The 25,137-nt window shown below is 43.4% G+C and overlaps 1 protein-coding gene across 3 annotated transcripts; it reads right to left on the bottom strand.

Annotated features, from left to right (window-relative positions):
• Positions 1-898: 898 nt before the first annotated feature.
• Positions 899-25,112, bottom strand: oma1 (OMA1 zinc metallopeptidase). 3 transcript variants are annotated; one of them, XM_036969107.2, is made up of 9 exons: positions 25,022-25,112; positions 21,687-22,171; positions 16,922-17,150; positions 13,146-13,319; positions 12,891-12,998; positions 11,085-11,213; positions 7,387-7,461; positions 7,007-7,156; positions 899-2,693 (listed from the first exon to the last, which is right to left on the bottom strand). In XM_036969107.2, the coding sequence occupies exons 2-9, from the start codon at positions 22,121-22,123 to the stop codon at positions 2,421-2,423; spliced, it is 1,575 nt and encodes a 524-aa protein (XP_036825002.1). In that variant the 5' UTR covers positions 22,124-22,171; positions 25,022-25,112; the 3' UTR covers positions 899-2,420. The 3 variants fall into 3 exon arrangements, with proteins under 3 accessions (XP_036825002.1, XP_036825004.1, XP_090087826.1); XM_036969109.2 differs by having other exon boundaries at positions 21,687-22,150; XM_090231700.1 differs by lacking the exon at positions 21,687-22,171.
• Positions 25,113-25,137: the final 25 nt, after the last annotated feature.

Here is a 25,137-nt window from a genome sequence, read left to right as displayed (position 1 = left end):
GCCAACTTCATAAAATTGCTAGGTGGCTAGTAGTATTACAGAGAAAAAATATTAGTTAAATTTTATAGGACAAATCTGAAGGAGCACGTGCCCCCTATGTTCACGACACCTCTATGTGTGTATATTACTGGGTTGTGTGTGTATATTACTGGGTCGTGTGTATATATTACTGGGTTGTGTGTGTATATTACTGGGTTGTGTGTGTGTATATTACTGGGTCATGTGTATATTACTGGGTCGTGTGTGTATATTACTGGGTCGTGTGTGTATATTACTGGGTCGTGTGTATATATTACTGGGTTGTGTGTGTATTACTGGGTTGTGTGTGTATATTACTGGGTTGTGTGTGTATATTACTGGGCTGTGTGTGTATATTACTGGGTTGTGTGTGTATATTACTGGGCTGTGTGTGTATATTACTGGGTTGTGTGTGTATATTACTGGGCTGTGTGTGTATATTACTGGGTTGTGTGTGTATATTACTGGGTTGTGTGTGTATATTACTGGGTTGTGTGTGTATATTACTGGGTTGTGTGTATATATTACTGGGTTGTGTGTGTATATTACTGGGTTGTGTGTATATATTACTGGGTTGTGTGTTAGGAAGCAGCTTGATCTTATGCTTCTCTGACAGGACATTGAATTTATTCTGACTCTGTCCCCTGGGGACTACACTCTCCTGTATGTGTGTGTGTGTGTGTGTGAGACTTACAGATTCCTGCTCTAGCACTGACTCAATACAATTCCCTTCGATCAGAGAGGAAAGGACACTGTAGACTCGTGAATTCCCCCTGAGCAAATGCCTAGGCTTTAGCTCAGTGTGCTAACACGGTCAACCAAGGTTAGAACCCAGTCATTCACACTTACATTACAACGACAAACCAAACTAGACCAGTTCTACCTCAAAACCCATTCATTTTCAGGTTGTCAGGTTCTAAGATGTACATTCTAGTATATAAAATATGTTCTTTGGCTAGTTCAATACATGATTTGTACAAAACTACACATTTCTATGATTTCACAAAGATCTTTGACACTAAAATACAACACAATACCATTCCTTCAGGGCGAGACATAAAACTCATTTAAATGAACTTGATGGCCACATTACCACAAAAACACATTGCAACAGGTGGTGATGGATGGACACGACAGTGTAGATAAAGTAGGTGACATACAGGACACAGTGCCTACACACGGTCTACCCAGAAAACCAAAATGTGAATAAGTCCAGAGGTATGAGTACTTTCTGAAGGACATTCTTACATGGTTTCCTCAACATTTCCTCAATGTTGTTAGAATGTTATTTATATGTTCCCAGTTTTGATCAATCAAGGAGGTTAATTTCACGCGTTAAGTGTTATCTTACTGTTGAGGAATTTGGCTGTACAACAATCCATGTAGAAACACATTATATGGCAATTCTTTGTAATCACATGAGCATGTATTATACCAACACCACTGAGATGGGACAAACAACTTATCACTGACTTCCAGGTTGTGGTCTTTGGAAAGAGAGGAACTCAATCTAGTCTTTTACTCTTTTATATACTGTAAAGTTGAGATGTTCTGACTTTTATATTCCCTACAAACGTGATTTCGGAAATCCTGTTAAATTATTGGTTGTCAGTTTCGGTGAGGTGTGTATAGATCTGCATATGCACTAAGACAAGTAGCCATAGTTTGAACAATCATTTGTTAAATCTCTTCTGTTATTGTTAATGGTGAGAGGTTAGCATGTGTTGGGGGGTATGATCTTTGACCCTCTAACTTTCTCACTCATCATTTTTCACAATTCATTCAGGATTATCCGTAATCATGGTAGAATGTACATCAATGTAGAAGTGTCGAGAAATATATTCTAAATCTTCTTAAACCCAACCAAAAACAAACTGCAAATGCATCCAACAAGTTTGTAGAGTCACAAGCTTGATGTAGTCATTGCGTGACAGGAATATGGGACAAAATACACACGTTTGATTACTTTACTTTAGAGGTGTCAATCTTTAGGGCCGGGATGTCAATCATTTTGATTTTAATTTTGAATTTATTTATTTCATACAGTCATTACTGCTCATCTTTATCAGGGGAGTCAATCATTTTGGACCTCACTCTATATGCTCATTAGGCCATTGAGTGCAGCATGTCCCCACTTGAAATCTTCCAATGAAAACAGGATACTATCTCTATGTATTCACACTACACATTCAAAGCATCTCCCTGTACCCTCTTACACGCAGTAAACAGAACCGCTACTCGAAACCTTTTTGCAGCAATTCCACAGAAGCAGGTGACAACTGCAATTTTACAAGACCTTACAAACAACAGTCAATTAGCAATCAAGGAGCTACAATCACTGACTGGAACTAGGCCTGGGGTTGGGGCTGGGAAGACAGGGGGCGGGGGTAGTGGCCCGGGGGTTAGAGGTGGGTAGCAGTGTCTAGGGTCAGGGCTGGAGGTGAGCCTGTGGCTGAGGAGGCTAGCAGGGCAGTAGCCAGTCCCCCTGTGTGTGGAGCCCTTCTGTGGTCTGACGTTGGGGTCTGGGACAGAGCTTGTGGTTTCAGTCTCTTCCCCGCCTCTCCCTCCAGGTCCCTAGTAGCATCCAGCAGCACTTTGACACTCTGAGCGAAGACAGCTCTGGGGTCTGTAGCAGGGAGGGCAGGACAGGAACAGCTCTCCCTCAACTCCAGGTACTGGGGAGAGGGAGAGAGAAAGGTTATAGTGGAAACACACCAGAAAGACAAACGTATGAAAGCAGCGTATGGCAGTGGCGTGTTATCCCTCTGGAGTCAATTGACGCACCGGTGCGTCAATCAAAGTAACGCAATATCTTTAATTTTGTCTGTTTAATCTAGAGATTTCTGTGTTTTTGCATTGGACGAGTCTCAAGCCACCGCATCCGCCGATGTCGCACTTCCGTATCTGGGGTGAAAGGTGGCAGAGTTGGAGCGGTATTTGTCAGACCATGAGATATCCCAAAAATCGGTCTTCACTCTACGGAATGGGGAGACTCTCGCGAACACAATGGTGGTCTCTACGACCCCCACAAGCGTCAGGGGACTCTTCTGAAGTTGGTACCGTCGAACCGTTTGGGCTACAAACTACTGTGACCCCACTGTGTTCTCCGTTTTGCTCTTACGACCCTCGCAAGTTTCACGGGACTAATCTGAAGGTAACCGGTACCAGTTTAAAAAACACATGGAAGTATGAATGTAGTTTTGTGCCGACCCAAAGAAGGGGTTAGCTAAACGATACATAATAATATGACCATCTTAAAAAATTATACAAGTCACCCCCCCACTGAAAATGAACAATCGTCAGGAAACTAACTGAAAGTGACAGCAGATGTTGTGTGGTCAGAGACGATAGTACGGCCACAAGATTCTTTGAAAGTACATTTCGGCCGTCCATTAATCAGGTGTCTTTTCTCTCCTACACACACGGTGGATGTGAGTAAATCCATCCCTAAACTGTACGGATCCAGATCACTACTTCTACAGGTCAATGTCCCAGTCTGGGATTCAACAGGAGGGCTCAGTAGCATGCCAACTGTCTGTGTGTGTGTGCATGTAACCCTGTGTGACACACAGGAGTGTATTTACCCTTGAGTGTGTCTGTTTTAGCAGGAGAGGAACAGATGGAGAAAACACTAATTGTCCATCAGACGAGAGTTTGTGTGCTACTGTGCCTGTGAGGATATATGGGTGTGTGGTGTGCATACTGTGTGTGTGTCTCTTGTGTTTGTATGTACGTACCCTACATGACAAAGTATGTGGACACCTGCTCGTCGAACATCTCATTCCAAAATCATTCGCATTAATATGGAGTTGGTCCCCCCTTTGCCGCTATAACAGCCTCCACTCTTCTGGGAAAGCTTTCCACTAGATGTTGGAACATTGCTGGGGGGACTTGTTTCTATTCAGCCACAAGAACATTAGTGAGGTCGGGCACTGATGTAGGGAGATGAGGCCTGGCTCGCAGTCGGCGGTCAAATTCATCCCAAAGGTGTTCAATTGGGTTGAGGTCAGGGCTCTGTGCAGGCCAGTCATGTTCTTCCACACCAATCTCGACAAACCATTTCTGTACGGACGTCGCTTTGTGCACAGGGGCATTGTCATGCTGAAACAGGAAAGGGCCTTCCCCAAATCGTTGCCACAAAGTTGGAAGCACAGAATCGTCTAGAATGCCGTTGTATGCTGTAGCGTTGAGATTTTCTTTCACTTGACCTAAGGGGCCTAACCATGAAAAACAGCCCGAGACCATTATTCCTCCCCCACCAAACTTCATAGTTGGCGCTACGCATTTGAGCAGGTAGTGTTCTCCTGGCATCCGCCAAATCCAGATTTGTCCGTCGGACTGCCAGATGGTGAAGCGTGATTCATCACTCCAGAGAACGCGTTTCCACTGCTCCAGTCCAATGACGGTGAGCTTTACGCCACTCTTAGGGCCACACACATGAAGGCCGAATATGTCGACGTGGGTTCGATTCCGTCCCACGCCCTTCAGGCACAAATAACTAAATTCCCCCGATTTACTTGATTTGCTTACACATTTCAAATATGGGGAGACCAGGGATAATTTACCCCCCAATCTTGATAAGAAATGACCATACCAGACACTTTTGTATAACATAAATAGGAAACAAATAAAATAATAACAGTAAGATTCACCAACATGAGTTTCCATTCATACAAAGTGTCAGGTAAATTGCCACAGTAGATTAAATGATGAAATACTTTATTTCCGATGCTTGTCAAATAGATAAATCGCCCGTAGTCTGTTCAAAAAGTTGTTCCAACCAGAGACCAAACATATCTTAAAACGGTTGCAAGCAGGACTAAGGAGGTTACACCAACGTCATCTTTTAGGGAGCGGTAATGAGGAGACCAATAATGGTTGCAATTGAGTTCAGCTGTGCAGGTGAATTTAGCACGTATTGATGGTTTAATGAGACATCAGCTGGCGATAATCTAGTGCCATCGATGGTTGCAATAATCCAATAGGCTACATTCTGTGGGCTACCCGTTAGCCTATCCATTGTCACACTGTGTTTCCCTGGCTGAGTTGGTGAGCTGATTTGGGCCTACTGTAGAACAATAAACTTTCCTCCAGTGTGGATGCTCGTCCATGTTTTATAGATGATGTATCGTTTGTAAATATATACTGAAAAAAATATAAACATAACATGTAAAATGTTGGTCCCATGTTTCATGAGCTGAAATATAAGATCCGAGAAATGTTCCATATGCAAAAAAAGAGCGTATTTTTCTCATATTTTGTGTACAAATATGTTTACATCACTGTTAGTGAGCATTTCTCCTTTTGCCCAGATAATCCCTCCACCTGACAGGTGTGGTATATCAAGAAGCTGATTAAACAGCATGATCATTACACAGGCGCACCTTGTGCTGGGGACAATAAAAGGTCACTCTAAAATGTTCTGTATTGTCACACAACACTATGGCACAAATGTCTCAAGTTTTGAGGGAGCGTGCAATTGGCATGCTGACTACAGGAATGTCCACCAGAGCTGTTGCCTGATCATTTAATGTTAATATCTCTACCATAAGCCGCCTCCAACGTCAGCTTGAAAACATTGAAATAAAAGCAATTAACATGTGGGACTAATGCAGGTTCAGACTGGTCACTATATCTCCCAGCACTGGGCGCCAACTCATGAGGCTCGGAGCTAGAGCGCGCTGCTTAGACCACTGTGCTATGGCCTTTCACAACGCTCTCGTAGGCACTAAGAATACTAATGATACATAGGCTCGTCGTTTTAATTATCTTGTTTTAAGCCTTCCCTAAACCATAGTCCTAACCTTAACCACTCGCAATTAATGCCTAAACTGTTAACCTTTTGAGTTGTTTCTGTCTTAACCCTGTAACAGCGCAGAATTAACACGGTAAAAAACGTGGAATGAATGCGTAAAAAATAGACCTTCATGCATGAGTTAAAGGGCAGTGGGCAGGATCTACCTCTACAATAAGAAGTCACACGAGACATGCTGTAGCCTGCATCTACCTCTACATAAGAAGTCACACGAGACATGCTGTAGCCTGCATCTACCTCTACATAAGAAGTCACACGAGACATGCTGTAGCCTGCATGTAGCCTACATAAGAAGTCACACGAGACATGCTGTAGCCTGCATGTAGCCTACATAAGTCACACGAGACATGCTGTAGCCTGCATCTACCTCTACATAAGAAGTCACACGAGACATGCTGTAGCCTGCATCTACCTCTACATAAGAAGTCACACGAGACATGCTGTAGCCTGCATCTACCTCTACATAAGAAGTCACACGAGACATGCTGTAGCCTGCATGTAGCCTACATAAGAAGTCACACGAGACATGCTGTAGCCTGCATCTACCTCTACATAAGAAGTCACACGAGACATGCTGTTGCCTGCATGTAGCCTACACAAGGTATAAGGTAGTGTGTGCGTTATATACAAAACAAACGCCTTCAGCTGCCCCCTGGCGGTGAGTCTAAATATTTATTCAGATATTAAAATCCCATTGCTGCTGGATTATTTTCCTCCTGCGACGAATGGGGTCAAATTAGGCTCCGACATCTGTAGGTGTCACGTTAGACTAGACTCCCAGCTCAATCCTACAGCTCTGATGGAGTTCTCCTCCTAGACCACAGTCTTCAGGCCATGTGATGTGCTTCTGTACATTAGCAACACCAGGAAGTCACGTGGACTGTTCTAACGGCCTGCGGTGTGAGACCAGGTATAGCAGACTCATCGGTCATGTGCATACCACCAACACACAGCCATCATGTCTGATCAGACTGCAGGAATGACTTGATGACAAGATTGACATCATATAGGAAGGGAAAGAGGGATACCTAGTCAGTTGTTGGAACGAACACATTCAACTGAAATGTGTCTTCCGCATTTAACCCAATCCCTCTGAATATAGACCCTTGGCGACAGTGTATACTGGTGTATGTGGACGAGTCTCTCTCCCTCTCTCCCCTGCATGCTTGCTACCTGTGGGATCAGCCGGTCCAGCTGTGTAACTCTGTTCCTGTGAGAGGGGTGTGTGGAGAGCCACTCTGGTACTGTAGGTTCTCCTCTCAGCTGGTCACTGATTTCCATCTGCTGCCAGAACACTGGCCCTGCCCGCACATCAGCACATGCCTGGAGGGAGAGACAGACTGGGTTACACACACCCTGGGCGCCTGTATGGTTGTCACGGAAACGATACATTACTACAGCATCCAGAACAGGTTGACGGTTAGAAGAGTGGGAGAAATTCTATATTTGACAACATCGCCATCTAGTGCACGGTAAGCAGCTGTAAGTTTAGTCAGCATATACAGAAGGGTCAGGAGGCAAGAGTGAGACAGAGCTACTGTCCTATCCTGTACCTTGGCAGCCAGCTGGAGTCCAACCTGATCAGCTTCTGCCTCCAACTTCCTGCTATAAGGACGATCAAACAAGAACTGAGAGAGAGGAGAGAGAGATATGTACACAAACAACAAGTGTGCGGTTAAAATTGGCAAAAAAACACATTTCTTCACACAGGGTTGTGGGGTGAGACAGGGATGCAGCTTAAGCCCCACCCTCTTCAACATATATATCAACGAATTGGCGCGGGCACTAGAAAAGTCTGCAGCACCCGGCCTCACCCTACTAGAATCCGAAGTCAAATGTCTGCTGTTTGCTGATGATCTGGTGCTTCTGTCACCAACCAAGGAGGGCCTACAGCAGCACCTAGATCTTATGCACAGATTCTGTCAGACCTGGGCCCTGACAGTAAATCTCAGTAAGACCAAAATAATGGTGTTCCAAAAAAGGTCCAGTCACCAGGACCACAAATACAAATTCCATCTAGACACTGTTGCCCTTGAACACACAAAAAACTATACATACCTCGGCCTAAACATCAGCGCCACAGGTAACTTCCACAAATCTGTGAACGATCTGAGAGACAAGGCAAGAAGGGCATTCTATGCCATCAAAAGGAACATAAATTTCAACATACCAATTAGGATCTGGCTAAAAATACTTGAATCAGTCATAGAGCCCATTGCCCTTTATGGCTGTGAGGTCTGGGGTCCGCTCACCAACCAAGACATCACAAAATGGGACAAACACCAAATTGAGACTCTGCATGCAGAATTCTGCAAAAATATCCTGTGTGTACAACGTAGAACACCAAATAATGCATGCAGAGCAGAATTAGGCCGATACCGACTAATTATCAAAATCCAGAAAAGAGTTGTTAAATTCTATAACCACCTAAAAGGAAGCGATTCCCAAACCTTCCACAACAAAGCCATCACCTACAGAGAGATGAACCTGGAGAAGAGTCCCCTAAGCAAGCTGGTCCTGGGGCTCTGTTCACAAACACACCCTACAGAGCCCCAGGACAGCAGCACAATTAGACCCAACCAAATCATGAGTAAACAAAAAGATAATTACTTGACACATTGGAAAGAATTAACAAAAAAACAGCAAACTAGAATGCTATTTGGCCCTACACAGAGAGTACACAGCGGCAGAATACCTGACCACTGTGACTGACCCAAAATTAAGGAAAGCTTTGACTATGTACAGACTCAGTGAGCATAGCCTTGCTATTGAGAAAGGCCGCCGTAGGCAGACATGGCTCTCAAGAGAAGACAGGCTATGTGCTCATTACCCACAAAATGAGGTGGAAACTGAGCTGCACTTCCTAACCTCCTGCCCAATGTATGACCATATTAGAGAGACATATTTCCCTCAGATTACACAGATCCACAAAGAATTCAAAAAACAAATCCAATTTTGAAAAACTCCCATATCTACTGGGTGAAATTCCAGTGTGCCGTCACAAATCTTGCTGCTGTGATCTGTTGCCACGAGAAAAGGGCAACCAGTGAAGAACACACACCATTGTAAATACAACCCATATTTCTGCTTATTTATTTTATCTTGTGTCCTTTACCATTTGTATATTGTTAAAACACTGTATATATATATATATATATATATATATATATATATATGTATGTATGTGACATTTGTAATGTCTTCATTGTTTTGAAACTTCTGTATGTGTAATGTTCACTGTTAATTTTTATTGTTTATTTCACTTTATATATTCACTTTATACAGTGCCTTGCGAAAGTATTCGGCCCCCTTGAACTTTGCAACCTTTTGCCACATTTCAGGCTTCAAACATAAAGATATAAAACTGTATTTTTTTGTGAAGAATCAACAACAAGTGGGACACAATCATGAAGTGGAACGACATTTATTGGATATTTCAAACATTTTTAACAAATCAAAAACTGAAAAATTGGGCGTGCAAAATTATTCAGCCCCCTTAAGTTAATACTTTGTAGCGCCACCTTTTGCTGCGATTACAGCTGTAAGTCGCTTGGGGTATGTCTATCAGTTTTGCACATCGAGAGACTGACATTTTTTCCCCATTCCTCCTTGCAAAACAGCTCGAGCTCAGTGAGGTTGGATGGAGAGCATTTGTGAACAGCAGTTTTCAGTTCTTTCCACAGATTCTCGATTGGATTCAGGTCTGGACTTTGACTTGGCCATTCTAACACCTGGATATGTTTATTTTTGAACCATTCCATTGTAGATTTTGCTTTATGTTTTGGATCATTGTCTTGTTGGAAGACAAATCTCCGTCCCAGTCTCAGGTCTTTTGCAGACTCCATCAGGTTTTCTTCCAGAATGGTCCTGTATTTGGCTCCATCCATCTTCCCATCAATTTTAACCATCTTCCCTGTCCCTGCTGAAGAAAAGCAGGCCCAAACCATGATGCTGCCACCACCATGTTTGACAGTGGGGATGGTGTGTTCAAGGTGATGAGCTGTGTTGCTATTACGTCAAACATAACGTTTTGCATTGTTGCCAAAAAGTTCAATTTTGGTTTCATCTGACCAGAGCACCTTCTTCCACATGTTTGGTGTGTCTCCCAGGTGGCTTGTGGCAAACTTTAAACGACACTTTTTATGGATATCTTTAAGAAATGGCTTTCTTCTTGCCACTCTTCCATAAAGGCCAGATTTGTGCAATATACGACTGATTGTTGTCCTATGGACAGAGTCTCCCACCTCAGCTGTAGATCTCTGTAGTTCATCCAGAGTGATCATGGGCCTCTTGGCTGCATCTCTGATCAGTCTTCTCCTTGTATGAGCTGAAAGTTTAGAGGGACGGCCAGGTCTTGATAGATTTGCAGTGGTCTGATACTCCTTCCATTTCAATATTATCGCTTGCACAGTGCTCCTTGGGATGTTTAAAGCTTGGGAAATCTTTTTGTATCCAAATCCGGCTTTAAACTTCTTCACAACAGTATCTCGGACCTGCCTGGTGTGTTCCTTGTTCTTCATGATGCTCTCTGCGCTTTTAACGGACCTCTGAGACTATCACAGTGCAGGTGCATTTATACGGAGACTTGATTACACACAGGTGGATTGTATTTATCATCATTAGTCATTTAGGTCAACATTGGATTATTCAGAGATCCTCACTGAACTTCTGGAGAGAGTTTGCTGCACTGAAAGTAAAGGGGCTGAATAATTTTGCACGCCCAATTTTTCAGTTTTTGATTTGTTAAAAAAGTTTTGAATATCCAATAAATGTTGTTCCACTTCATGATTGTGTCCCACTTGTTGTTGATTCTTCACAAAAAAATACAGTTTTATATCTTTATGTTTGAAGCCTGAAATGTGGCAAAAGGTCGCAAAGTTCAAGGGGGCCGAATACTTTCGCAAGGCACTGTATTATCTACCTCACTTGCCCTTGAATTGAATTTAATTGATATAAAGACAGACAGAGACACAGAGAGAGAGAGAGAGACAGAGAGAAAGACAGAGACAAAGACAGAGAGAGAAAGACACAGAGAGAGAGAGACAGAGATGAAGACAGAGAGACACAGAGAGAGACACACATAGAGAGACAGAGAGAGAGAGAGAGAGACAGAGAGAAAGACAGAGAGAGATACACAGAGAGAAAGAGACAGAGAGAGAGAGAGACACACATATACAGGGAGAGAGAGAGACACAGAGATTAGTTAAACATATCTTTCACCACATGAAAAGTCCTGATATGTGTCCGTTACCTGTATGAGCTTAGTCTGTATCCACTGTCCCAGTACAGCCAGGCTGTCTCGAGGACACACGGCCCAGATGGCTGTTAGCAGGATCAGAGACAGGAAGTCCACCACATGAGACATACTGGCCTGCTCTGCCTGGAGGGAGGAAGGGAGGGAAGGAGAGAAAAGAGAGAAAAAAGTAGGGGGGGAGAGAGAAAGTAGAAAAGCAATAAATAAATAATTCTCTGTAAGTGTATTGATTGTTCCCACCTATTTCATCTGAACTTTAAATTCAGACCTAATATGGAGATTACATTAGGAAATGGTGAATCTAACAGCAGACACCCAGGGCGAGGCTGGAACTGATGAATCCATATTCATTTTCATCATCTAATTAAACTGTCCTGTATTGGAGGGTAAATACAGGTCTCAGAGGAAAGGATCAGAAACTACGCCAAACATTTCTCTCAGAGCAAGAGCCATATCCGATTAGAACAGTCAGCTGTTCTGAGTTCATTGAAAAGGGATGAGACTCTCTACTTAAAACAGCTGTACCCTCAGTCCAGAAACAACATTAGCGTCTCAGACATCTAAAGGACATTCTGTCTGTGAGCGTCTTAGAACTAGTGACTGATGATACAACCCCACTGCAATTAATGACATCCTCTCTGCAGACCTGCGACAGATCTGAGCTGTAGGTCAGGTGAGGTGACGTGGATGAGAGAGAGGAGGAGACCAGTAGTACTGTAGCATGACTGAAGCTGATGAGTCACTCGGCACGGAACAGGACACGACTCTGTGTAGCCCCCAGGCAAGCAACGAGCAAACACACACAGTCTTGTATAACTAACCTTGTGAGGACACACTATTCAGTCCTATTCAAAATCCTCACATACGTATACTAGAGACAGACAGAAAGGCCTGGCTGTATACTCACAGTGTCCCATCACTAGAGAGACAGACAGAAAGGCTGTATACTCACAGTGTCCCATCACTAGAGAGAGACAGACAGAAAGGCTGTATACTCAGTGTCCCATCACTAGAGAGAGACAGACAAAATGGCCTGGCTGTATACTCAGTGTCCCACCACTAGAGACAGACAGAATGGCCTGGCTGTATACTCAGTGTCCCACCACTAGAGAGAGACAGACAGAAAGGCTGTATACTCAGTGTCCCACCACTAGAGACAGACAGAATGGCCTGGCTGTATACTCAATGTCCCACCACTAGAGAGAGACAGACAGAAAGGCCTGGCTGTATACTCAGTGTCCCACCACTAGAGAGAGACAGACAGAAAGGCCTGGCTGTATACTCAGTGTCCCACCACTAGAGAGAGACAGACAGAAAGGCTGTATACTCAGTGTCCCACCACTAGAGAGAGACAGACAGAAAGGCCTGGCTGTATACTCAGTGTCCCATCACTAGAGAGAGACAGACAGAAAGGCCTGGCTGTATACTCACAGAGTGTCCCACCACTAGAGAGAGACAGACAGAAAGGCTGTATACTCAGTGTCCCACCACTAGAGAGAGAGACAGAAAGGCTGTATACTCAGTGTCCCACCACTAGAGAGAGACAGACAGAAAGGCCTGGCTGTATACTCAGTGTCCCATCACTAGAGAGAGACAGACAGAAAGGCTGTATACTCAGTGTCCCACCACTAGAGAGAGACAGACAGAAAGGCTGTATACTCAGTGTCCCATCACTAGAGAGAGACAGACAGAAAGGCTGTATACTCAGTGTCCCACCACTAGAGAGAGACAGACAGAAAGGCCTGGCTATATACTCAGTGTCCCATCACTAGAGAGAGACAGACAGAAAGGCTGTATACTCACAGAGTGTCCCATCACTGCGTGGGCCATCTCATGTCCCAGGATAAAGGTGAGCTGGTGAACATCTGCAACAGCCTCCAACATCCCAGTGAACATAAACACCTTTCCATTCTAGAGGAGAGAGACAGGTATCATACAAACAGTCAACTTACTGTTTGGATCTGCGCTTGCCAGTTTCGTCTACATGTTTTGAACTGGACTGGGAATAAAAACAAACAAGTCTCACACACACACACACACACACACTCTGGGACTCACAGGCAGTACGAAAGCGTTGATGGTAGGGCTGTCGACCAAGTGGACTCTCCATGGAACAGAGGAGACCTCTGGGATGTCTTTGTTCCTCTGGGCCAGGTGCTCCACCACTCTCTCCACCACCTGGTGACGAGGGTCCTTCTCTGAAACCATCAACTCAGCAAATTCCTCCATGTACTGGGTAGAACACACACACACAGTTAAATCAACATCCTCCATGTACTGGGTAGAACACACACACACACAGTTAAATCAACATCCTCCATGTACTGGGTAGAACACACACACACACACAGTTAAATCAACATCCTCCATGTACTGGGTAGAACACACACACACACAGTTAAAACAACATCCTCCATGCACTGGGTAGAACACACACAGTTAAATCAACATCCTCCATGCACTGGGTAGAACACACACACAGTTAAATCAACATCCTCCATGCACTGGGTAGAACACACACAGTTAAATCAACATCCTCCATGCACTGGGTAGAACACACACACAGTTAAATCAACATCCTCCATGCACTGGGTAGAACACACACACAGTTAAATCAACATCCTCCATGCACTGGGTAGAACACACACACACAGTTAAATCAACATCCTCCATGTACTGGGTAGAACACACACAGTTAAATCAACATCCTCCATGCACTGGGTAGAACACACACACAGTTAAATCAACATCCTCCATGCACTGGGTAGAACACACACAGTTAAATCAACATCCTCCATGCACTGGGTAGAACACACACACAGTTAAATCAACATCCTCCATGCACTGGGTAGAACACACACACACAGTTAAATCAACATCCTCCATGTACTGGGTAGAAAACACACACACAGTTAAATCAACATCCTCCATGTACTGGGTAGAACACACACACACACAGTTAAATCAACATCCTCCATGCACTGGGTAGAACACACACACAGTTAAATCAACATCCTCCATGCACTGGGTAGAACACACACACACACACACACACACACACACACACAGTTAAATCAACATCCTCCATGTACTGGGTAGAACACACACACACAGTTAAATCAACATCCTCCATGTACTGGGTAGAACACACACACACACAGTTAAATCAACATCCTCCATGCACTGGGTAGAACACACACACAGTTAAATCAACATCCTCCATGCACTGGGTAGAACACACACACACACACAGTTAAATCAACATCCTCCATGCACTGGGTAGAACACACACACAGTTAAATCAACATCCTCCATGTACTGGGTAGAACACACACACACACACACACACACACACACACACACAGTTAAATCAACATCCTCCATGCACTGGGTAGAACACACACACAGTTAAATCAACATCCTCCATGTACTGGGTAGAACACACACACACAGTTAAATCAACATCCTCCATGCACTGGGTAGAACACACACACAGTTAAATCAACATCCTCCATGTACTGGGTAGAACACACACACACACAGTTAAATCAACATCCTCCATGTACTGGGTAGAACACACACACAGTTAAATCAACATCCTCCGTGTACTGGGTAGAACACACACACACACACACACACACACACACACACAGTTAAATCAACATCCTCCGTGTACTGGGTAGAACACACACACACACACAGTTAAATCAACATCCTCCATGTACTGGGTAGAACACACACAGTTAAATCAACATCCTCCATGCACTGAGGACACAAACAAGAGTCAGTGACTGAACTACTATTACAGTGCCTTGCGAAAGTATTCGGCCCCCTTGAACTTTGCGACCTTTTGCCACATTTCAGGCTTCAAACATAAAGATATAAAACTGTATTTTTTTGTGAAGAATCAACAACAAGTGGGACACAATCATGAAGTGGAACGACATTTATTGGATATTTCAAACTTTAACAAATCAAAAACTGAAAAATTGGGCGTGCAAAATTATTCAGCCCCTTTACTTTCAGTGCAGCAAACTCTCTCCAGAAGTTCAGTGAGGATCTCTGAATGATCCAATGTTGACCTAAATGACTAATGATGATAAATACAATCCACCTGTGTGTAATCAAGTCTCCGTATAAATGCACCTGCACTGTGATAGTCTCAGAGGTCCGTTAAAAGCGCAGAGAGCATCATGAAGAACAAGGAACACACCAGGCAGGTCCGAGATACTGTTGTGAAGAAGTTTAAAGCCGGATTTGGATACAAAAATATTTCCCAAGCTTTAAACATCCCAAGGAGCACTGTGCAAGCGATAATATTGAAATGGAAGGAGTATCAGACCACTGCAAATCTATCAAGACCTGGCCGTCCCTCTAAACTTTCAGCTCATACAAGGAGAAGACTGATCAGAGATGCAGCCAAGAGGCCCATGATCACTCTGGATGAACTGCAGAGATCTACAGCTGAGGTGGGAGACTCTGTCCATAGGACAACAATCAGTCGTATATTGCACAAATCTGGCCTTTATGGAAGAGTGGCAAGAAGAAAGCCATTTCTTAAAGATATCCATAAAAAGTGTCGTTTAAAGTTTGCCACAAGCCACCTGGGAGACACACCAAACATGTGGAAGAAGGTGCTCTGGTCAGATGAAACCAAAACCTTCAAACCTTTTGGCAACAATGCAAAACGTTATGTTTGGCGTAAAAGCAACACAGCTGAACACACCATCCCCACTGTCAAACATGGTGGTGGCAGCATCATGGTTTGGGCCTGCTTTTCTTCAGCAGGGACAGGGAAGATAGTTAAAATTGATGGGAAGATGGATGGAGCCAAATACAGGACCATTCTGGAAGAAAACCTGATGGAGTCTGCAAAAGACCTGAGACTGGGACGGAGATTTGTCTTCCAACAAGACAATGATCCAAAACATAAAGCAAAATCTACAATGGAATGGTTCAAAAATAAACGTATCCAGGTGTGATTGTGTCCCACTTGTTGTTGATTCTTCACAAAAAAATACAGTTTTATATCTTTATGTTTGAAGCCTGAAATGTGGCAAAAGGTCGCAAAGTTCAAGGGGGCCGAATACTTTCACAAGGCACTGTATATTATCATTAAGCAATAAGACCCGGGGGGGTGTGGTATATGGCCAACGGCTGTTCCTCTACACGACGCAATGCGGAGTGCCTGGATACAGGCCTTAGCCGTATTGCTATTGTAAACTGGTTACCAATGTAATTAGAACAGTATATACGGTCTGATACACCACGGCTTTCAGCCAATCAGCATTCAGGGCTCGAACCACCAGGTTTATAATATATCATATATGAAATCATAATTTCCTAAAACAGGTTCATCTGAATGGTTGAAAATGATCATCTTATTAGATTGAATATGGCCCACAAGGTTAACAGCATCTCTCCTCACCCACTCTCTGTCCACGGTACTGCAGGCATTGTTAGCAGAAAACAGGATTCCCCCATTATAGTAAATGGAATACATTTTTCAAGACAATTATGATATCAATAATTGCTTCTAATACACCAGATATATGTCCTTGAACCGCACACAGAAGAAGTTAAGGATCATTTGTTGCTAATGGTTGCCTGCAGTAACCCGGTCAGCCTTCAACTTGAGTTACTCAATGAGAGGGCAGTACTGGGCTAGCCTGAAACATCACTTCCTGGAGTAGCTCAAACTGTGCATGTTACGTCTCCATGAGACGTTATCTTAACAGACTTCATTTGTCTTCAACGCGCTATTGAGTCTTCACAAAGGAATGAATGGTGTCAAGTGATGGATGGCCATTGATATATACAGTTATCGGTCTCACCCCATCTCCTGTCACTGCAGCCAGCTCCATGTAGTTCTCTCTACTGAACACTAGGAGGCGTGTGCGTCCCGTGATGGGCGATTCGTCCAGATGAGTCAGGAAGAAACTTGCCATGATCACCATAGCAACCATACCCCCGGCCACCAGCTGCCAACGGCGACGCCAGACCTTCTGACGCACAAGCTGCTGCTTATTGGGTGGGAGGGCCAACCACCACTTCCTGATACTCCTAGAGGAGAGGGGAGACCAAAAACAACATGTAGCACTACTAGAGACAGAGACACCAAAAACACAATGTAGCACGACTAGAGACAGAGACACCATGTAACACTACTAGAGACAGACACCATGTAGCACTACAAGAGACAGAGACACCATGTAACACTACTAGAGAGACACCATGTAACTCTACTAGAGAGAGACACCATGTTGCACTACTAGAGACAGAGACACCATGTAACACTACTAGAGACAGACACCATGTAGCACTACAAGAGACAGAGACACCATGTAACACTACTAGAGAGACACCATGTAACTCTACTAGAGAGAGAAACCATGTTGCACTACTAGGGACAGAGACACCATGTAACACTACTAGAGACAGAGACACCATGTAGCACTACAAGAGAGAGACACCATGTAACACTACTAGAGAGAGACACCATGTTGCACTACTAGAGACAGAGACACCATGTAACACTACTAGAGACAGAGACACCAAAACCACCATGTATCACTACTAGAGACAGAGACACCATGTAACACTACTAGAGAGAGACATCATGTTGCACTACTAGAGACAGAGACACCATGTAACACTACTAGAGACAGAGACACCAAAACCACCATGTAGCACGATTAGAGACAGAGACACCAAAACCACCATGTAGCACTACTAGAGAGAGACACCATGTAGCACTACTAGAGAGAGAGACACAATGTAGCACTACTAGAGACAGAGACACCATGTAACACTAGAGACAGAGACACCAAAACCACCATGTAGCACTACTAGAGAGAGAGAGAGAGACACAATGTAGCACTACTAGAGACAGAGACACTATGTAACACTAGAGACAGAGACACCATGTATCACTGCTAGAGACAGAGACACCATGTATCACTACTAGAGACAGAGACACCATGTAACACTACTAGAGAGACACCATGTAACACTACTAGAGAGAGACACCATGTTGCACTACAAGAGACAGAGACACAATGTAGCACTACTAGAGACAGAGACACTATGTAACACTAGAGACAGAGACACCAAAACCACCATGTAGCACGACTAGAGACAGAGACACCAAAACCACATTGTAGCACTACTAGAGACAGACACAATGTAGCACTACTAGAGACAGAGACACCAAAACCACCATGTAGCACTACTAGAGACAGAGACACCAAAAACACAATGTAGCACTACTAGAGACAGAGACACCATGTAACACTACTAGAGAGAGACACCATGTTGCACTACTAGAGACAGAGACACCAAAACCACCATGTATCACTACTAGAGACAGAGACACCATGAAACACTACTAGAGACAGAGACACCAAAACCACCATGTAGCACGACTAGAGACAGAGACACCAAAACCGTGCTTCTACACCTGCATTGCTTGCTGTTTGGGGTTTTAGGCTGGGTTTCTGTACAGCACTTTGAGATATCAGCTGATGTACGAAGGGCTATATAAATAAATTTGATTTGATGTAGCACTAATAGAGACAGAGACACCATGCAGCACTACTAGAGACAGAGACACCAAAACCACCATGTAGCATTACTAGAGACAGATACACCAAAACCACCATGTAGCACTACTAGAGACACCATGTAGCAAGCACTACTAGAGACACCATGTAGCACTACTAGAGACACCATGTAGCACTACTAGAGACACCATGTAGCACTACTAGAGACAGAGACACCATGTAACACTACTAGAGACAGAGACACCATGTAACACTACTAGAGACAGAGACACCATGTAACACTACTAGAGACAGAGACACCATGTAACACTACTAGAGACAGAGACACCATGTAACACTACTAGAGACACCATGTTGCACTACTAGAGACAGAGACACCATGTAACACTACTAGAGACAGAGACACCATGTAACACTACTAGAGACAGAGACACCAAAACCACGACTAGAGACACCAAAACCACGACTAGAGACAGAGACACCAAAACCACGACTAGAGACAGAGACACCAAAACCACATTGTAGCACTACTAGAGAGAGAGACACAATGTAGCACTACTAGAGACAGAGACACCATGTAACACTAGAGACAGAGACACCAAAACCACCATGTAGCACTACTAGAGAGAGAGACACAATGTAGCACTACTAGAGACAGAGACACCATGTAACACTAGAGACAGAGACACCAAAACCACCATGTAGCACTACTAGAGAGAGAGACACAATGTAGCACTACTAGAAACAGAGACACTATGTAACACTAGAGACAGAGACACCAAAACCACGACTAGAGACAGAGATACCAAAACCACATTGTAGCACTACTAGAGACAGAGACACCATGCAGCACTACTAGAGACAGACACAATGTAGCACCACTAGAGACAGGGACACCATGTAGCACTACTAGAGACGGAGACACCATGTAGCACTACTAGAGACACCATGTAGCACTACTAGAGACAGAGACACCAAAACCACCATGTATCACTACTAGAGACAGAGACACAATGTAACACTACTAGAGAGATACACACCATGTTGCACTACGAGACAGAGACACCATGTAACACTACTAGAGACAGACACCAAAACCACCATGTATCACTACTAGAGACAGAGACACCATGAAGCACTACTAGAGACAGAGACACCATGTAGCACTACTAGAGACGGAGACACCATGTAGCACTACTAGAGACACCATGAAGCACTACTAGAGACAGAGACACCATGAAGCACTACTAGAGACAGAGACACCATGTAGCACTACTAGAGACAGAGACACCATGTAGCACTACTAGAGACAGAGACACCAAAAACACCATGTATCACTACTAGAGACAGAGACACCATGTAACACTACTAGAGACAGAGACACCATGTAACACTACTAGAGACAGAGACACCATGTAGCAGCAACGTCTATCTTACCATCATAAACCGTATCAATGTACTGTGCATTCGGAAAGTATTCAGACCCCTTCACCTTTTCCACATTTTGTTACATTATAGCATGATTCTAAAATGCATCAACTACATTTTTCCCTCATCAATCTTCACACAATACCCCATAATGACAAAGTGAAAAAAATGGTTTAGACATTTTTGCAAACCTATTAAAAATAGAAAACAGATATACCTTATTTACATAAGTATTCAGACCCTTTGTTATGAGACTTTAAATTGAGCTCAGGTGCATCCTGTTTCCATTAATCATCTTGAGATGTTTCTACAACTTGAATGCAGTCCACCTGTGGTAAATTCAATTGATTGGACATGATTTGGATAGGCACACACCTGTCAATATAATGTCCCACAGTTGACAGTGCTTATCAGAGCAAAAACAAAGCCGTGAGGTTGAAGGACTTGCCTGAAGAGCTCCGAGACAGGATTGCGTCAAGGCACAGATCTGGGAAAGTGTACCAAAAAATGTCTGCAGCATTGAAGGTCTCCAAGAACACAGTGCCTCCATCAATCTGAAATAGAAGAAGTTTGGAACCAGCAAGAATCTTCATTGAGCCGGCCCCCCTGCCAAACTGAACAATCGTGGGAGAAGGGCCTTGACCAAGAACCCAATGGTCACTCTGACAGAGCTCCAGAGTTCCTCTACGGAGATGGTTGTCCTTCTAGAAGGTTCTCCCATCTCTGCAGCACTCCACCAATCAGGCCTTTATGGTAGAATGGCCAGACAGAAGCCACTCAGCAAAAGGCACATGACAGCCTGCTTAGAGATTGCCGAAAGGCACCTAAAGGACTCTCAGACCATGAGAAACAAGATTCTATGGTCTGATGAAACCAATATGTAACTCTTTGGCCTGAATGCCAAGCATCACATCTGGAGGAAGCCAGGCACCGCTCATCACCTGGCCAATACCATCCTTACGGTGAAGGATGGTGGTGGAAGCATCATGCTGTGAGGATATTTTTCAGCGGAAGGGACTGGTAGACTAGTCAGGATCGAGGGACAGATTAACGGAGTAAAGCACAGAGAGACCTGCTCCAGAGCACTCAGGACCTCAGACTGGGGCGAAGGTTCACCTTCCAAAAGGACAACAACCCTAAGCACACAGTCAAGACAACATAGGAGTGGCTTCAGGACAAGTCTCTGAATTTCCTTGAGTGGCACAACCAGAGCCCGGACTTGAAACCGATCAAAACCTGGCAGAGTTTGAGAGGATCTGCAGAGAAGAACGGGAGAAACTCCCCAAATACAGGTGTGCCAAGCTTGTAGCGTAAGACACAAGGCTGTAATCGCTGCCAAAGGTGCTTCAACAAAGTACTTACTTAGTAAAGGGTCTGAATACTTATGTAAATGTGATACATTTTTATTTTTATACATTTGCAAAAATGTCAAAACCTTTTTGGGATTCGTCATTATGGGGTGTTATGTGTAGATTGATGAGGAGGGAAAAAACATCCATCCATTTTAGAATAAGGCTGTGATGTAATAAAATGTAGAAAAAGTGAAGGGGTCTGAATACTTTGAATGCACTGTAGATGGACTGAGACGACACTCGGACGTGTATCTTACCTGCCCAGTATAATAGCCACTATCTTCTGCAGGGGTTTGAGTACCAGCCATATGAGAGGCGCAGGCAGGGCGCGGTGAGGAGCAGAGGTATGGAAGAAGTTCTGTCCATGCTTAGACAGCCATATAACAGGGAGACAGTGGACAGCAGGGTCAGGTCTAGGTGTCCCCACTGGGAAAAGTACTGTTCTTACATTCTGAGATGAGAAAAGTTGTCTCTGAGATGAAGATGGCTTCAATTGAAGTTGACAAACAGAGTCTGTGGTTTCGGGCTGCCGTAGAATCCGACATGTGTTGGTTGAGTAGAGTTCTGTTGAAGGTAATGTCCTCCTGGTTGTTGATTGTCTCTGTCGGCAATGGGAGGTTTGAAAGCTTCTAGACAGGTAGGCAGGTAGGCAACGGCGTTGGTTCCTCATGAGACGGGCACACAACAACTCCATGGTTCCCGAATGAGAAGATACCACTTCCTGAAACGCCCAGGTGACAGCCTATGGAAGAACAGTCCTTGACTATGGAAGCCCATTCCCACCACCCCAAAATATTTAAATGTCAAAGCAATGTTCCTGCTGTAGCGGAGACTGCATTCACAGTAAACTCGGAAACGCTTGAGCTTTACTAATTGAACAGAGCCCTAAAACGTTGATACGAATGTAATTAATTGTTGTTGTTTTTTTAAACTGAGCTGAAATCCCTCTGTATTTCCAGGCTAGGGGGGGGTAGTGGCTCGGGAGGTTAACTTTGGCATGTTGAAGAATTTTTGATTAAAGTTTGGTATGTGTTTGGCTGACTTTTGAGAAGCCTTCTCCCACATCAATAAAACTTAAATGCATAACACGTGTGTAGAAAAGGCTGGATGTTATTTTATACTTCTATGTTTATTTTCAGGCAAAGGTCTACCCAAGCCCCCACCAAAATATGCCCGAAGCACCAGAAAACTTGTGCCACTGCTACCAAGAAGCAAAAGGCTAAAACACAGCACAAGCCACCATGATGACGGTGAGGACGGCCCTTCACAACATAAGCAAACCCCTTATTCTCATTCTTGAACAATTGGGAAAGGTATTTTATCTGTACCAAGAATTGCCATGATGTATTTTACTGCAGAGAATCTTGAGCCCTCATGCTCAGAGGACAGGTCAAGTGGGAGACAGAGGTCTCCTGCCTCTTCAGATGAGATCCCCCTCACCAAAGCGCTGCAAAGGCTCAGGTCCTTTTCCTATGCCGGAAGCAAGTATGACAACTATTTTTTATGATATTGAAATTAGGCTGTAATATTTGGAAGTAAAAAAATAAAATAAACGACTTTAACAATACATTTTTGTTGTTGTGACCTTTGAGATTAGTGACCTTTTAACGGACAGTCGACGAGTCCGGTTAAGGAATTCGACTTCAACCTGAATGAGACGATAGAATTATTACTAAAGATGGAAGAGCAGCTAATGGAGAATGATTTCTGAAAATACATGGTGAGAAATTAAATGTTCCATTGGTATGAATTGAATGACATATTGCAATGCAGTACTAAATGGAAGATTCCAGTACATGTGGAATGCATTAGTGTCTTTTTGTTAAATGAGATATCTCAGATCTCAAAGCTGGGGGGGAAAGACATCCCGGACCAGGTGAAGAGAGCAATGCACTGATAAACTATTACCATATTTGTTTCACTTCTTTAAATTAGGTCATGGTGTGTTGCTTGTACGGTACATAGTTTGTGTTCTATACAGGACCCTGACAAACAAGCCTCATGTCAACGATGAATATGAAAGGAAACAAGGGGATGAGTGCCTTTGAGGACTCTACCATTTGCAGCATCATTATATGTTTTATATATTATATATATATATGTACAGTGGAGGCCAAATCATGACATTTTACATGACATTTGAATACTTTCTCTAGCTAATATTTGTTTTCCCACTTTACATCAAGTGTGAGTCTTGGCGAATCAAAGGCTACAGAGGCAGAAATACTACAGGGGATGTCAACCTGCCTGAAATATGCACCTGACCACAAGGGGGGCAGTGGAAGGGCATGAAATAGTTCTTAAGAAGTCAAACGCATCAAAGCCTGTTACAACAGTGCCTTTTTTTTTAGCTTTTATTTATACATCTATTTTGTGGTGCAATACATTTATTTCAAAACCGTTCTTGACTTTCGCGAAACACGTTTTTACAAAGGTTTACACAATGCTGTTCCAAATTACAGCTCTAATTGCGTTACACAGAATGACAATAGCCAACAGTAGTATAGACCCTATGTCTGGAAGATACAATTGTACTCATGGTGCAAAGTGTATTATACATCAGTGCTTTTCAAGAGTGTGCAACATCAAAAATGTCTTAGTTGATACCGTTTGTTTCCCTATTATTAGCGCAGGCTCTTATCCTTACTTAATGTAAAGAAGCCTACGTCACAAAACGGCTAATACTTCTCACACTTCATGGATTGGCGATAATCCCTGTTGAATTCATGGTGTGTTTTGGCCAAATCCAATCACAATGTGGTCTCAACCCCACGCCAATGTCGAAATGTATTTGATTATTAGAGGAGTATAGTTTTCAAACTCGATAGTACCGAAATTAAAAAATAACTGTTGGCTTGAGTGGGTGAATAAAAGTTGAAATCTCATTGATCAACGTCTGATCAGACTGAAGCACAGATGAACTGTGCAAAGGTAGACAGATCTTGTGGCAAATCAGTCTAAACAAAGCTAATTTGTTGTCCATCTTTTCAATGTTTATGTGGCAACATTTCAATTAAACCAAATCAAAAGTGCTGGGACAATACTGACCTCTGCAACATAACGATTTATGGACATTGGCACACAATGCTACAAAAAAACAAAAACAATCCTATTACGATGTTGCTTAACATTTTGCGATAGTCAACCATTTCTTATCATTATTTAACATTTTTATATAGCATATCAAACTTTTGACTCACGCGTCTCAATGTTGAAATAGTATACATTTTTAGATCGTACGTCAACATCTCGAAATGGATAGCATCGACAAAACAAATTGTGGCGGGAATGGGCTTCCATAAGTGACATATCGAGTTCAAATGACATTTGTTTGCAATTGAAAGTAGTTTCCCTGAGATGACCACCTTTTAACTGTGGGTTTATTAATAGCTAGTAATGTGGGTAACAGATTCAATGTCATGTCATTGCAGTCTTGCCCTAACGTCGTTACTTAGCTAGCTGATCTGAAGCAATGCACCGATAAAGATAGCACGTGTAAACACGTTAAAGTTGCCTTTGTATGATCGACACTCTCTTAAAACACCCGAGTTCGTCTTGGAGACTCCAGTTTGAGAAATAAATTCGGATTTACCTTTATTCATCTACTTTGACGGTCCTCTGCAACTCAAACAGATAGGAACTGTCTTGTGCGTCTAAAATAATAGTCCCCCCTGCAACTGCATGCTCTAAGACAATGTTCCGAGAATG

The sequence above is a fragment of the Oncorhynchus mykiss genome, chromosome 4 (assembly GCF_057628025.1).
Source record: "Oncorhynchus mykiss isolate SJ-2025 chromosome 4, ASM5762802v1, whole genome shotgun sequence".
In the NCBI taxonomy this organism is placed as follows: Eukaryota; Metazoa; Chordata; class Actinopteri; order Salmoniformes; family Salmonidae; genus Oncorhynchus; species Oncorhynchus mykiss.
Note: the sequence above shows the minus strand (reverse complement) of the source record. Positions and strands in the feature narration are given on the sequence as shown.

Coding starts and splice junctions, on each gene's coding strand:
- oma1 (XM_036969107.2), bottom strand. CDS start 22,123: ATGGAGTTGTTGTGTGCCCGTCTCATGAGGAACCAACGCCGTTGCCTA. Junction 11,214..12,890: donor ACGCAGTGATGGGACACTCT/GTGAGTATACAG, acceptor TCCTCCCTCCAG/GCAGAGCAGGCCAGTATGTC. Junction 2,694..7,006: donor TGGACCGGCTGATCCCACAG/GTAGCAAGCATG, acceptor CCCTCTCCCCAG/TACCTGGAGTTGAGGGAGAG.